At 42.9% G+C, this 16,732-nt stretch overlaps 1 protein-coding gene across 3 annotated transcripts in view; it reads left to right on the top strand.

Annotated features, from left to right (window-relative positions):
- EPB41L4B (erythrocyte membrane protein band 4.1 like 4B) overlaps nt 1-16,732 on the top strand; it is a 472,815-nt gene that overhangs the window by 186,419 nt on the left and 269,664 nt on the right. For 2 of the 3 annotated variants that reach the window (XR_012799153.1, XM_075585948.1), the window contains exons 14-15: nt 5,965-5,998; nt 9,226-9,287. Coding sequence is in view for 2 of the 3 variants with exons in the window: in XM_075585948.1 (XP_075442063.1) it covers nt 5,965-5,998; nt 9,226-9,287 (96 nt within the window). In the remaining variant the exon portion in view is untranslated. Of the gene's footprint in view, nt 1-5,964; nt 5,999-9,225; nt 9,288-11,465; nt 13,292-16,732 lie in introns of those variants that run through there. The other variant, XM_075585949.1, reaches the window with a different exon arrangement.

Genomic DNA, 16,732 nt, shown 5'->3' with positions numbered 1-16,732 from the left:
TCCCTCTACCCCATGCCCTCGACCCCATTCCCTCCCATCTCCTAAAACATCTTGTTCCTACTATAACCCCTTCGCTCACACACATATTTAACACTTCCCTCTACTCTGGTACCTTTCCCTCCTCCTTCAAGCATGCAATCGTTATACCATTACTCAAAAACAGCAAGGTTGACCCTACCTGTCTTTCTAACTATCGATCTATCTCCCTCCTGCCTTTTGCCTCTATAGTCCTTGAACGTCTTGTATTCTCCCACTTGCTCCACTTTCTAAACACCCATTCTCTCCTAGGCCCTCTACAATCTGGCTTCCGCACTGCTCACTCGACTGAAACAGCCCTCACTAAAATAACTAATGACCTCCATGCTGCCAAAGACAGAGGTCACTACAGTCTGCTTATATTACTCGACCTCTCTGCAGCACCTGACACCGTGGACCACCCTCTTCTCCTCCACATTCTCCACACTCTTGGTATTCGTAACAGAGCTCTATCCTGGATCTCCCATTACCTCTCCCATCGTACTTTTAGTGTCTCTTCTGCTAACACCTCCTCCATAGATCTCTCTGTGGGGGTGCCGCAGGGTTTTGTCCTGGGATCTCTTCTACTTTCTTTGTACACACTTTCTCTAGGTGACCTAATCACATCCCTTGGGTTTAAATATTACCTCTATGCTGACGAGACACAAATTTACTTTTCAACCCCTGACCTTAAACCTGCTGTACAGACCAAAGTTTCTGAATGTCTCTCTGCTATATCATCCTGGATGGCCCTCCGCCACCTTAAACTTAACATGACAAAAACAGAGCTCCTCCTACTTCCTCCCAAACCTGGCCTTACTACCTCCTTCCACATTACTGTTGGAAGTACCATAATTCACCCAGTAGCCCAAGCACGCTGCCTGGGGGTCACATTCTACTCCTCTCACATTCTCCTCTCGCATTCAAAACGTCTCTAAAACCGCTTTTTCCCTCCGCAATATTACAAAGATACGCCCTTTCCTCTGTTGCTTGACTGCTAAAACTCTGTCTCAGACCCTCATTCTCTCCCGTCTCGATTACTGTAAACTCCTGCTGTCCGGCCTTCCTGCCTCTCGCCTGTCTCCCCTACAATCTATCCTAAATACTGCTGCCAGAATCACTCTACTTTTTCCTAAATCTGTATCAGCGTCTCCCCTGCTGAAATCACTCTCCTGGCTTCCTGTCAAATCCCGCATCTCACACTCAATTCTCCTCCTCACTTTTAAAACTTTACAATCTTCTGCTCCTCCTTACATCTCAGCCCTAATTTCTCGCTATGCACCATCTTGCGTTCTGCTCAAGGATGTCTTCTCTCTACCCGCTTTGTATCTAAAACCCTCTCCCGTCTTAAACCTTTCTCACTGACTGCCCCACCCTCTGGAATGCCCTTCCCTTCAATACCTGACATGCACCCTCTCTATCCACCTTTAAGACCCACCTTAAGACATACTTGCTTAAAGAAGCATACGAGTAGCACCGTAGATACTACTAGACACATGATACATAAAGCTTGGCCCCCTGCAAAAGCACTTACCAATATGCCCTCCCACTGTCTCTGCACGTTCCTCCTACCTACCAATTAGATGGTCAGCACCTCAGAACAGGGACTCCTCTTCCTAAATGTTACATTTATGTCTGAAGCACTTATTCCCATGACCCGCTATTTATATTATTTATATGATTGTCACATGTACTACTACTGTGAATCGCTATGTACATTAATGGCGCTATATAAATAAAGGCATACAATACAATGATTTGCTTATAGCAGTGCGTCCACAGTTTAGTTTCTCAGTGGGCACAATGTGCTGGAGCAAGCAACTAACAAGCCACTCTGGCCTGTTCCTGCAGTTCCTGAGGCTGCAATGGACAAACTGTAAAAGTTGTCTTCACAGCCCATGGTGGTGTTTTTTAGGTCTCACGTTAACACTACTGTATAACTGTTCTCACGGACTCAAATGTAAAACCAGTGTGTAAATAGTACTGTAAGTCTCCATTCCTTGTAGGTTTTGATATTCAATTAATAGACATCTAATTAATTCAAAGCTATTGTAATCGCTTGCAGGACATCTGAAGATTATAATGATTTCGTTATAGGTTATAAAATGTAGGCAAGTATGAATAAAGAGAATATCATGAACCAAGCCGTGAGCATGAACTTGTTATAGCTTTAAACCTTTGTACTCAGTCTTTCCTATCTGTGATACAGACCTTCTCGGATTATTTTTTATTTATTTCTTCTAAATGTATATTATGAGTTTCATAATATTTGGATAAAGAGTGAGGGCGATATCGACTAAACAGTGCTATGTCATTAGATACATTTCAGCCCAAGATATGTAGACACATTAATGGAACTTAAGGAGTTGCATGTGTACTGTAGCACCGCTTAATAAATATGGCCCTGAATTAATTAAAACTTTCCACTTTGGCACTTATGGAGATAACCGCATTTAACACGCGTGTATGCAAAAGTGCCATGGCTGTCCAGTGTGAAAATGGCCTTTTTTTTGCCACGAAGGGTTAATATTGTTTTCAGAACCTACATGGTCAATTTGTTTATAAGCAGAAACATTTATTTTTTGGTTGCGCAAAATGAATATAACTGTTAGAACGTGTACCGTGGCATTATGCCTGTAGCAACATAACACTTCGATGCAATTATAATGAATGTGTACTTTGAGAAAGCATCTGAAATTAGAGCCATATTGAAGAGCAGATGAAGAACCTTTTCTGTCAGCACACATATTGATTGGCTAACTGGCATTTAAAGGCAGGCTACACCCTAATGTAATAATGTTGCGTGTTTTTCTGCATCAAGAAAGGTCTGTATATCAGTAAAATAATCAAGCGAAATCAGCATCAAGTGTAAGCTCTCAAAGGCAGGGCCCTTGATACTTTTCCTACCCGTTTTGCTTTTGGTCTTATTTATATGCCATTGTACTTGATGGATCTGTTTCCCCACAGTATCGCACAGTGGGATATGTTGGAGCGTTATGAATATTATGATGATAATACAAAGTAATGATCTTCAGGGTTTTCCTCTGTGTACAGCATCTTTCTGCTGTAAAACAGTCCGGGCTCCTATGTATGACTCTTAATGTGAGAGTTAACCCAAGTGATTTAGAAGACGCTAAGACACAGTATAGTGAATACACACAAAAATATGTAAGATGTTCCGAAAATTCTTCTCAACCTTCACAGGGAAGTTTGTACGAATTCCCTCATAAGCAGTAGTAGATATCCAAATTGTGAAGGGAGCGATATTCAGGAACACCCCAAAAAAAGAGAAACACAATAATAGTGTAATAAATTCACACAATGATGTCTTATTAAAATCTTGGCTCGTATGAATCTTCTACTTACAAGAAGTAAGTGAAGAGTCAGCATTTAGCAGGATAATGGTGAATCAGCATTGATCAGGAAAGCAGGATTGGATACGTTCTTGTTCATAGTTGTGGTCATGTAAAAAATATCAAGGGAAGACCATAGTGTGGACCAATTGGCACAGCTTTATAAAGTAAAAAACATAAGAAATGTACTCACAATATGTACATCAAGTGTAGAACAATAAAGGTATCTTTTGCGGCGGGGTGAGAGTCTGGTCTTTCGGTTTGAAACCTCCTCGATCTGTCCGTGGTAACCGGCGTCTGACGTCACATCCTTCTGAGACGGACTGCTTCCGGTACAGCGGAGGACAGGAGCGGATGGTATGCAGATGGTAGGCGGCACGAAAAAACTCTTCACCACGATCTTTAAGCAGGAACGGTCGCATGCGGTGTACAGGCTTAGCTCTACGCGTTTCGCTGATCTCACAGTCAGCTTCCTCAGGAGCAATGTGAACTACACAACGAGTATCTGCTTATCTTTTTTAAGCTTTTTAGTAAAATGTTTTTTAACATAAAGTTTTTTTTTACTATTATACTATTATATTTTAGATTGTTTATAAATACTTTTATATATATGTATTTTGAATTATTAATAAAACCTTAAAATGTCTGTCTGATTTTGAACCACATGGTTATGTACTCCTTTAAGAGAGAACCTGTGATTAATTTGCCAATTAATTGTTAATTGTACATACTATATAAGCTATAGACCCATAGGGGATGCCATATTGCTCCTGAGGAAGCTGACTGTGAGATCAGCGAAACGCGTAGAACTAAGCCTGTACACCGCATGCGACCGTTCCTGCTTAAAGATCGTGGTGAAGAGTTTTTTCGTGCCGCCTACCATCTGCATACCATCCGCTCCTGTCCTCCGCTGTACCGGAAGCAGTCCGTCTCAGAAGGATGTGACGTCAGACGCCGGTTACCACGGACAGATCGAGGAGGTTTCAAACCGAAAGACCAGACTCTCACCCCGCCGCAAAAGATACCTTTATGTGTCTACACTTGATGTACATATTGTGAGTACATTTCTTATGTTTTTTACTTTATAAACCTGTGCCAATTGGTCCACACTATGGTCTTCCCTTGATATTTTTTACATGACCACAACTATGAACAAGAACGTATCCAATCCTGCTTTTCTGATCAATGCTGATTCACCATTATCCTGCTAAACGCTGACTCTTCACTTACTTCTTGTAAGTAGAAGATTCATACGAGCCAAGATTTTAATAAGACATCATTGTGTGAATTTATTACACTAGTATTGTGTTTCTCTTTTTTTGGGGTGTTCCTGAATATCGCTCCCTTCACAATTTGGATATCTCTTAATGTGAGAGACCAGTTGGTGAACGCAAGAAAAAGTCTTTGAAAAGAATGTAATTTGAATATATAGTTTGTATTTGAGACTCGGGTTCTAGAACAGTTCTGTATCAACAGTGTTGGAGGTATTTGTGCTGCTAAATGATTTAGGTATATTGTATCTTTTTTCAGTTATGTGAAATGACACTGGCTGTAATACAGTGCCTCAAACTTCCAGTACCATCAATACTGTACATCCTTAAAATAGGTCTAATGGAGGCCCCCTCTTTCCTCCTTTTTTAAATATTCATTACTTTAATGCTCTTCAAAAAAAAAAAAAAAAAAAAAAACCTGCCTTTAAAGAGGCAATTTAAGAGGGTGATTTTATTTATTTTTAAACATAGGATTGAAGTAGGGGATCTCTGAAGCTGAACCCCATTCATTTCAACTCTGGGGACCCCCTGCTTCCGGAGATACCTCCTTAGGGCGTGCCAGTAGCCACTCTGCTAGACTAGCAGGGATCACATAATCGTGAAGTTCCAAAGCTCCCTGCGGGGCCACTAGGAAGCTGTGACATTAGGGTTGGCTTCCTATTGGCCTTCGTGAAGCAGGAGCTTTAAATGTAAGACTTTTAGAAGTCTGTATCTTGGGAAACATGGGATATCTAGAGCTGAAATGAATGGAATTCCGCTCCGGAGACACCCTGCTTCAAATAGTGTTAAAAAGCACATGATTTGCGCTTTTAATGATAGAAGTGTTTTAAGGTAGATTAATGTTATACTTTGAAAAACCACACGTGATTATAATACCATATGTGGTATTCAAAATGATGAAATTGCAAAATGAAGATTCGGATTCCCTCGTGTTTTGGAAAATCACAAAGGTTTGGTAATCGAATGATCATATTGATCCCCTATTTTATGTGAGAAAACAATAAGACAAATGCAAAAAGGGTGGATTTTATTGGTTGAATAAAAGGTACCACAAGCTTCTAAACAGCAGTGTTCTTATTGAACCATGTCTGTGTCTTAAGAAGAACCCTGTGAACTTCAAAGCTTCAGTACTTTGGTACTAAAAACCTTGAACACTCTATACCCACACAATTATGGTTGAACATTATATCTGAAATAAAATGAGAAAACATGTTGTTTTGAAAAAATAGTATATTTAGCTACAGATTGTTTTCAGTAAAGCAAACAAATGTATCTCTATGTAGCTGTATAAATAACTAAACTATTCCTTTTTTGTCTGTTTCCAGTGCTAAGAATAATCCAGACATGCAGAACTATCAGGTAACTTGTCCGTTTGAAACCAAATGGTTTTGTTTATATGTGTAGCCAAGTTAAATTGTTGTTTGTTACATTAACGTCATTATTGCTATACATACATTCCTTCCAGTTTTTCTGTCAGGGAGTGCTATTTGTTTCTTTAAGTTGAATAATTACATAGAGGTATGGTTGCTTGTGATGTACAGTATGTTGTTGTCTAAATCGATACGCAGAATATGTGCAGCATAATTGAAAAAAGGACAGAGTATCACACTAAACTATTCCACCACTAGCACACCTGTACAGTATGTCACAAGTCAGAATGCTTCAGAAAAAGAAATGGCATTAGAACAAATGTAAGGCTGTGCTTATAGTGACGGTGACGCGACGTTGTGTCAAAACAAATTCATTGAATCTGTCGCATACGCTTATAGTAGGCATGACGGAGCGACCTAAATCTCTGTAGTCAGTAGAATTTGATTTTTATAGCAGCGGTCTCACCATGTGACAGGCTATAAACCAATCAGATAGTTTCTGATGAAGTGTGTGTGTGTGTGTGTGTGTGTTTGATTGTGTGTCTGTCAAGTGAAACGCACTATATTAACAACTTTAAAATAGTAAATTCTCCGTAATTTAAAGTAAAAGTAAAGTAAATTCAGCATACAAACTGAAATTACAACTCCTCTCCGTTTCTGTCTTCCCCCTTGCTTTTGTCTCCGCCCTCTGCCTTCCCCCCTGCCTGACGTCACTCCCCTTGTAGCCAGAGACATCTCCAAAACAGATTACAACTTTCGCAATGGCTACGGAGACAGGTGAAGTCATCCGTAGCCAGCACTATAAGCGCAACTTAATGCTCTTACTGCTAGATCCACAGAGCTCTGTTAAATCAGGGACCGTACCATCTGTTTTACCTACAACCAGAACAGACCATGGTCCCTGACATGTATTCTTGTTGCTAGTTATCAGGGCCCAGGACTAAACTTACAACCCCCCCCCCCACCCCAAGCCTGTGTTGGCGGTCTTGCGAGCCCCCCATTTTACATTTCGCAAGACTCCCTCTATCCCCCCCTCTTTCCATGTATTTCTCTCCCCTCTATCTCACTCCCTCTCTTTCTCACTCGCCCCCTCACTCCCCCTTCCATCAGTTACCACACTGTCAATCTTTTGCCTCGCATCATGTATTTCTCTCCCCTGAATCTCATTCTTATTCCCTCACTCACTACCTCCCCCCTCTTACACCCCTCTCGCCTCCCTCTGTCAATTACCCCACTCATTCAATCCTCCCTGCTCTCACTCATTCCCTCCCCCACACAATCACCTCCACAAAATACATACCAAAAACCCCACCCCCAAATTCAAAAAACTTTCCCACCCCCCAAATACATACAAAAAGTCCCCACCCCCCAATATATAAAAACACTCCCACCCCACAAATACATATAACCCCCACTCCCAAATACATATATAAAACCATACCCACCCCCAAAACACATATTTAAAAAAACACTCCCAAATACGTATAAATAAAAAACCCACCCCCCCTCCCCAATTACATATTTAAAAAAAAAAAAAAACACCACCCAAATACATATACATATAAGAAAAAAACACCCTCAAATACATATTTTAAAAAAATGTACAAAAAAAGCACCCCACAAATATGTGTAACCCCCCCCCCCCCCCCAAATACATACAAAATACAGACTTATCTTTGGGATGGTCTTGGGCCTCTGGCCAGGTCCAAATGCTTTGCCTGGCTGTCGGTCCTCTCGTTGCCACTGGGCCCCGGCTGTCCCCCAGCTGCGGGCCTCCCTATCGGACTGCCCATGCCGAGCTTCTGATGCTGGCGTGCACAGGGACTCTCTCACTCATGCCCGGTGCATGACGGAAGCTCAGCCCAGCTTTTTCTGGCACGTGCCAGCATCCTAGAGGCCCGCTGCGCGCCACCATCAGAAGCTCAGCATGGGACATTCAATGAGGGAGGCCAGCAGCTGGGGGACATCCTGGGCCCAGCGGTAATGAGAGTCCTGGCCCAACTGATTTGTACTGTGTGCTGACAGGAAATACTTATTGTTCCACTGACAGGAACAGTACTTAGGATCGGGTTGTTGATCTCACTCACAAGTACACATGAACATACCAACACCAGGTGTTAGTCAAATACAATTTATTGGTTACTTCGCTTCGGATAAACTTCAGGATCTTACTGCAAGCAAGGTACCATATGTAGACAGACCCCCCATTCCTGGAAGTTGTATCTTTCTGTGCTCACGTGGGTCCCGCACGCAAAGCCACCACGCTTATCTCATGCCACGGGCGAGGGTCTGACTAATCTTGCCCGAGAGCAAATGCATATACTGTAGTTTGAATTCAGGAAACACAGCTAAGGAACTAGGGGGCCACTGGTGCCTTTCAAAAACTAAAATCACATATCTTTTGTGGAACTTGATATGTTTCAGATATTGGCATCCATTTTGAAAAAAACAGTAGTTACTTAAGACATGATTTCAGCCATTGTAGACATTTTAGTAAAAAGCAAGGACAGTTAACCCATAATGCACCTGAGATTATACAGCTAGGCCATCAGAACCAAGATAAATATTATTCTCCTTATATACGGCCACTGGGCCCGGGACACATTTCCCCAGACTCCCTCCCCCGCTTACCCTAAAAACTGGTGGGACTTGACAATTTTAATTACTCCACCTCTGTGATAATGGAAGACGAAAACAACGCGGTTCAGCTATGGAGGACCCCTTGATTTTAACTCTGTTACAGATCGTGCAGCAGAGATTGACGCTCTAAACTTCAGTGAAAACTAAAAATAATAAGTGTGACTATTCAGATAACCATGAGACTGAAATAAAAAAAGAAAAGCAAAACCGTTCAATAACCTCCAAAAATACACCATGCATTAACATGAACCACATAAACAAGTTAAATAAAAGTGTGTGTGTGTGTGTGTGTATTTATATTTATATAAATTACCCCGAAAATCTGATGCCAAAACACCACCCAAGTCATGTATTCAGTCATCTTTTACTAATGCAGCATTTAATAATGTAACATAATATTTTAGCTCTGCCACCATCAATAATGGGTTAGATTATGCACTGTGCAAAAATGGGAATACTTAAGAAATAACTTTTTTGTTTCAAATGTTGATGATTATAGTGACCTCATTCTTGACAATGCAAAGCTGTTGCTTATGGCATGACAATTAACTTGCTTTCCTTCAATGTAATTTTTAGCCACAATACCATCCAAATATACAACAGCAACACTGGCATCCTCACACATCCCCAAATATAAGGTTGGTTATTCCTGTCTATCACATGTTCTTCATTTTTACACTTAAATATGTTATCCTTCTGGGCCGTGTCACGTAGCTACTAAGTCATGGGGGCTTGCATTCCAGGGGCCCTATGACTTAATAGCTACATGCTCGTTGTTTTTTTGTTTTTTTTAAACTTGCTGTCCCCAATACAGGGGGTTTCTTACCTGGAGTTAGTAGAGTAGCTTTCCAGCATAACTCTGAGGATAACGGCTTGAGCAAGATCGTAACAAGAATGTTGTATGTCACATTGATCTTCTTATTGATTGGCTTGTCAGCAAGGACATCAGCTGTTTAGTGGACTGAGCAGTCTTTTGACATTATGTGCCTTCAACACCTTGCATCTCATTCAAGTCAATGGGCTGTAAGGTATCTTCCAGAGCCAATGGTGTATTATGGCAGAACAGTTTTTTGGGAATATGCCCTATTATCCTTCGAGTCATGCCAGGTGATTAAGGGCAGCAATATTCTTGGAAAGCCTGCAGTTTAATTTTTTTTTTAACAAATAAGTAAAAACGCAGGAAACATGGATTTATTCTTTAACAAATATGCACGGTGTATTCATTGCTGAAAAATATTATTCCAAGTTTTGAAATTTGTTGCTGTGTTTTTTTTTTTTGTTTTTTTTTAAAAGCATTGCCACAGTCTTTTACAGATCAAATATTTTTTCAACCGAAGTACAGTCTGATTAGCAATGTCATTAAGCATTTTCAGTCATTGTCTGTAGTTTTAGCATTGTTATATTAAATATACATTATATATACCACATATTTACACCTTTTATATTCTATTTTTACTACGATACTATTGATTGGTCTATTATGACCGTTATACGTAACATACAGTACTAGTTTTTTTTCAGATGTAACCCATGATTGCAGAAGGGATTTACATTAAATTATCTATCATTTAGAATTTATGGGTAAATAATACATGGCTCCATGGCAGTCGGCACATAGTTATTAATTGCTCCAGGCGTAGTACTGTATACTTTTAGGGAATATTGTCTGTAATAATGATCCCTCTCTCTCCCCTCTCTCTCATATTGTAAGAGAAACCCCCATGTCTCTGATTTCTGTATCACAATAAAAGTTTATATTATTTCCTTTTTTCCTATCTTCCCTCCTCCTCCTCCTCTAGCACTTTAAGTATACATCATTGAAAAGTGTTTCCCTTTTTTATTATGTATTTTCATTATACAACCACATATTGTTGAGATGGAAACACCGATTTTAGCATGTTCCCATCACATCAATGCAATACAGACTCTTAGATGGCCATACATTGCACCCTCTCCCTATTAACCAGATTTGCACAATTGCCATTTGGGTATTGATTTTCAACACTTAAGGCTCACATTAGCCTTGTAACATTTCCAGCTTGGCACGTAACATCAAATTAACCGTGCAGGTATGTCTGAAATATATTTTGATATAGATGAAAATGTTAATTGTAATACTTTTCATTGTTACTACTCTTTTTTTCCTGCAATACTTCATGGTGGTGTGTTCCTTACCAGTGAAATGGTTAAATTGTTGCCAGACAAGAGAGTCATTTGGGATTCTGTGTGAGGCAGCAAGCTAACACAACTTCTGCTGATGCCCTCTGGCAACTCGCTCTGATTGTTCTAACAAAGTCGCACTGCGCATTGGTGTTTGTTTTACACATTTACATGTAATTAACTACAGCAAGGTTGAGTAAATGGGAATATGTTTTGTGTCTGCAATGCTGAACTAATGGCTTACCTGCATCCTATGTATCAGACCAGTTCAATGTCAAAGGCTATTTAACTTAGTTTCTTTGTCAAGCTGTGTGCATAGGCATATTTTCAGTCGCTCAATGTTTGCATGTTTCTGCATGTATTACTTGCTTGGCGTGCTTTCACCTTTCCCAGCTGTAACTGGTTTTCATTACAACTTGTGCATGACTTTGTCACATCCAACTATTATTTTGATAATTGTAGTTGGAGAATAATAGCACATATGCTGCATGTTAAAATTCAGTGCATCCTTTCATTAGCATTTATCCACTCACTTTTGTTTTGATGAAACTTTCATTAGAAATGCTTATTGCTTATTCATATCGCTAAGAGTTATTTTTATATATATATATGTTTGTTCCATGTGTCACTAACCAATAACTGTGCAAATGGTGCAGGCCATCTTCTCACGATGACAGGTCATTTTGGAGACCGACCCCCAGTGGAGAAGTCAGGAATATACGATACATCCAAGATCAGAATCAGAAGAATTTGGGAGGCATTCAAAGCATCATGTATCAAGATAAGCTCATGACAACACTTTGAGCATCACAGACTAATTAATTTCAGCTACCATTCTAGATATTCATTGCATTCCATGAACTCATCTGTCTGTCCAACGTTTGAATAGAATGTTGTTAAAAGTACAAGCTTTCCAGACAATCCCTAGAGTAAAGACTGCTTATCTGTCTAATAAAACAGCCCTCCATGGCTCCAGCTAGCTGCACGTAACTCACATCATTTTTTATTAGCCGAAACAAGGAATACAAGTAATTGCTAATCCAAGTTTACTGCGCTTCTGAAGGAAAATGAATGTAGTAATTGTTTTGTTGTTTAATTAAAGAACGTTGCGCAAACAGACATCTTGCCACAGAAAGGAGGACACGAGTTGTGAATGTGTGATGTCTTATTACAGCACGCAGTTTTTTTCTGTTCGCCATGGTGGAAAAGACATATCTATGGCTAGGTTAGCGTTTAACTCATTTGCTGCTTATGATACCTGCAGCATATTCTGGAGCTGCTATGGCAGTGGTATCTGCTGAGCAGTCCATGGGCCATCCCTTACTGGACCTCTGCCATGGCAAAAGGGTACACATAATATAAATCCAAATAACTATGATATAATATCCCATATACCAAAGGTAAGTTAAGTGACGCTGGGTGGGAAGCATTTATGATACCATATTTTGCCATAAGCAGCATTGAAAGGCTGGGGGGGGGGGGGGGGAACGAAATATAACATAATATTGGTAATTGTTAATGATATCTGTCACAATCAAAAAGGGGGGGGCATAGGCATTTCAAATATGTAGACTAAGCAGCTGAAAATAACCGTGCTCAAAATGGATGTGTTCCATTACAAAAAAAGCTGAAATACCCACTGATGATTGTACAATAAAAGATAGTTTTTTGAGATTCATGGGCCATGGGAAATATAAAACACTTGAAAATGTTTATATTTTTTATTTTTTTATTATTAATTCTGCATAGAATCTTCTTGCATAAAGCAGTACCTGCTACTGGGACAACAGGGATGTTACCAATAATGCCTTAATATGTCTGCTTTTATGTAATTAGCTAAAGCAAAAATAAGCCTTTAAGCGTGCGAATTCTAGTAAGGATTTTTCTCAAAGCCTTACTTATTCCACAGATCCATGTTGTAAAGTCGTCTGGGGTTAATAATGCGTCTTAACCAAAAAGTCGTAGCTTTCTGATTAGCAACTGGATTTCTTTTATTTTGTATTTTAATTGATTAGTGCAATTTCCTTGTGTTTGTAATATTTGCTCCATAAAACAGTGATTGTGTCGCACCAAATATGTTCAAATAAGAGGTATCTTCCTATTTGAAACATTTTGATAATTAAATAGATGATTTTTTTTTTAAACACATCTGAAGTGATTTGCCAAGGGTCAAGATTTGGGCCAAAAAGACAAAATGTTTGCAAGATATTCTTCTAAAGACTTTCACAGCAGTGCTGCAAAAATGTATTCAAGATGGTACATCATTTTAGATTATTTCCTGCTGTGGCCTTAACAAATAAACCCCTCTCGAAGTGAGGATGTCACTGGCACTCTTTTTCCGAGATATTTTGAATAGTTTATATATATATATATATATATATTTTGTAAAATACATTTGTTTACAAATGCTTTCCCATTGACATTTGTTTGAATCTTCATTGTATGTGCTAGGTACAAATAAACATGAAGCTGTTCAGAATCATTCTGTCTTTCATTGTTGTGTGTCTGCAATCATTACTAGGCCATCCCATCGTCCCACCCCCTCCTCCCTCTGGCTTCAGCAAGAACATGTGATTAAGTTAATTTACATTTAAGTATCAGTAAGTGCAATTCTACATAGTTAGCCGATTGAATTTCTTAGAGGTCTCTGAATTGGGAAGTGTTTGTAAATAAAGCATTTCTTTTGGCCTTATCCCACCCTGTCCTTATCAGAGACACAATGAAGATAATGAGAGATGGTGTCACGGGAGACTAAGTTATTTCCACTTTTTTACCAGAATCATTCATTGATCAAAACAAGGTAATTAAACAAATTGTAATTTATTAATCATAAATTCACATACACACAAGGAAACACAAAATACAGATGAAAAGCACCTTGGGGGTCGAAAACTAGACTCTCCTATGTGCAGGGAACTCTAAAGAGTTTTACCATGAACGGGACTTTGTCTGGAATCTCCTGGTTCCCAAATTTGCATGAAGTTGCGCATGCCACCGCTCCCTTCTCTTCTGAGAACTTGGACTCTATTGACTGGGAGCTACCATTGATTCTCTGGAACCGAAATTGGCATAAAATCCCAGCCGTGACCGCTACATTCGATTAAAATGGGAAAAACGGGACGTAAGAGTCTGGCAGGCAGACTTTTCAGGCTTGAAAAGGAAGCCAGTTGCTCTGCTATTTGCGCAAGAGCATCTTTGAAAAGCTTGCCTGCACTTCTACCGCTAGAAATCTGACTGGCTCAGACGATTCTTATAGTTTTTGGAGTTTCATTCAATTCAACAGCCAATCATCGCATGGGAACTTTGTCAGTAGCCAGTCGGAGCCAAGCCAGTATAGAAAGCTGGGTCAGCGAGAAATCTGAAATTGCCATGGAACATGCACAAGTTTGCTACTTCCGTCCCTGGCTATCTCATGCCACCCGCTGGGTCAGGCTCCACTAATTCTGGCAGAACAAATGGCAACCCAGACGACTGCCATTGTACTCCAGGACGAGGGTACTTGAGCCCTTCCCTGCCACCCAAATGGCTTTCACACCTCTAGCACCCCTGGTTACTTTGAACTCTGATGTCCAGCAGACTTAAGCTATGCGTATAGCAACGCGACTGCCACAGGCTGCAGTCGCTGGAAAAATCAAATTGAGATGACTTCCAGCTTACTATAAGCGCACGCGACGGCAGCAATGCATTTGTTTTGATGCGATGTCGCTGTCACCGGCACTATAAGCGCAGCCTTACTGGCAGCAACTTGGTAGACCTGACTGTCTGAACATCGGTTCCAAAAGTCCCAGCTCATTACAGTACATTTCAATGTACAGCTGAAACCCGTTATAACGCGGTCCTCGGGGGCTACCCGCGCATTATAACCGGGACCGCGCAAATATTTTTTTTAAATGGCCGCCGTGAACCCGATCGGTACGAGGGAGGAGGCAGGAGTAGTGAGGCGCCGGAAGCCCCAGCATGTTCCCCCAGAAGCCCGAGCACTTCCCCCAGCAGCCCACCATGATCCCCCAGCACCTCTCCAACTATGATCCCCCAGCACCTCTCCCACCATGATCCCCCAGCACTTCTCCCACCACGATCCCCCAGCACCTCTCCCACCACGATCCCCCAGCACCTCTCCCACCATGATCCCCCAGCACCTCTCCCACCACGATCCCCCAGCACCTCTCCCACCGTGATCTCCCAGCACCTCTCCCACCGTGATCACACAGCACCTCTCCCACCACGATCCCCCAGCACTTCTCCCATCACGATCCCCCAGCACCTCTCCCATCACGATCTCCCAGCACCTCTCACAACACGATCCCCCAGCACCTCTCCCACCATGATCCCCCAGCACCTCTCCCACCACGATCCCCCAGCACTTCTCCCACCATGATCCCCCAGCACCTCTCCAACTATGATCCCCCAGCACCTCTCCCACCATGATCCCCCAGCACTTCTCCCACCATGATCCCCCAGCACCTCTCCCACCACGATCCCCCAGCACTTCTCCCACCACGATCCCCCAGCACTTCTCCCACATGATCCCCCAGCACCTCTCCCACCACGATCCCCCAGCACTTCTCCCAACACGATCCCCCAGCACCTCTCCCACCATGATCCCCCAGCACTTCTCCCACCACGATCTCCCACTTCCACTTTCACTTCTCCCACTATGATCCCCCAGCACCTCTCCCACCACGATCCCCCAGCACAATCCCCCAGCACCTCTCCAACTATGATCCCCCAGCACCTCTCCCACCATGATCCCCCAGCACTTCTCCCACCACGATCCCCCAGCACCTCTCCCACCACGATCCCCCAGCACTTCTCCCACCACGATCCCCCAGCACCTCTCCCACCATGATCCCCCAGCACCTCTCCCACCACGATCCCCCAGCACTTCTCCCACCACGATCCCCCAGCACCTCTCCCACCATGATCCCCCAGCACCTCTCCCACCAAGATCTCCCAGCACCTCTCCCACCACGATCCCCCAGCACTTCTCCCACCACGATCCCCCAGCACCTCTCCCACCATGATCCCCCAGCACCTCTCCCACCAAGATCTCCCAGCACCTCTCCCACCACGATCCCCCAGCACTTCTCCCACCACGATCCCCCAGCACCTCTCCCACCAAGATCTCCCAGCACCTCTCCCACCACGATCCCCCAGCACCTCTCCCACCATGATCCCCCAGCACCTCTCCCACCACGATCCCCCAGCACCTCTCCCACCACGATCTCCCAGCACCTCTCCCACCGTGATCACACAGCACCTCTCCCACCGTGATCCCTCAGCACTTCTCCCATCACGATCCCCCAGCACCTCTCCCATCACGATCTCCCAGCACCTCTCACAACACGATCCCCCAGCACCTCTCCCACCATGATCCCCCAGCACCTCTCCCACCACGATCCCCCAGCACTTCTCCCACCATGATCCCCCAGCACCTCTCCCACCACGATCCCACAGCACCTCTCACAACACGATCCCCCAGCACCTCTCCCATCATGATCCCCCAGCACCTCTCCCATCACAATCCCCTGGCATAGAAGGAGGAGGCAGGAGTGAGACGCTGGCAGCCCCAGCACTTCATCCAGCACCTCTCCCATCACGATCCCCCAGCACCTCTCCCACCATGATCCCCCAGCACCTCTCCCACCATGATCCCCCAGCACCTCTCCCATCACGATCCCCCAGCACCTCTCCCACCACGATCCCCCAGCACCTCTCCCATCACGATCCCCCAGAACCTCTCCCACCAAGATCCCACAGCACCTCTCACAACACGATCCCCCAGCACCTCTCACAACACGATCCCCCAGCACCTCTCCCATCATGATCCCCCAGCACCTCTCCCACCACGATCCCCCAGCACCTCTCCCATCACGATACCCCAGCACTTCTCCCACCACGATCCCCCAGCAGCCCCAGCACA

The sequence above is a fragment of the Ascaphus truei genome, chromosome 2, assembly GCF_040206685.1.
Source record: "Ascaphus truei isolate aAscTru1 chromosome 2, aAscTru1.hap1, whole genome shotgun sequence".
NCBI lineage: Eukaryota > Metazoa > Chordata > Amphibia > Anura > Ascaphidae > Ascaphus > Ascaphus truei.
The sequence above is the reverse complement of the archived record's forward strand: the minus strand, read 5'-3'. Positions and strand labels throughout refer to the sequence as shown.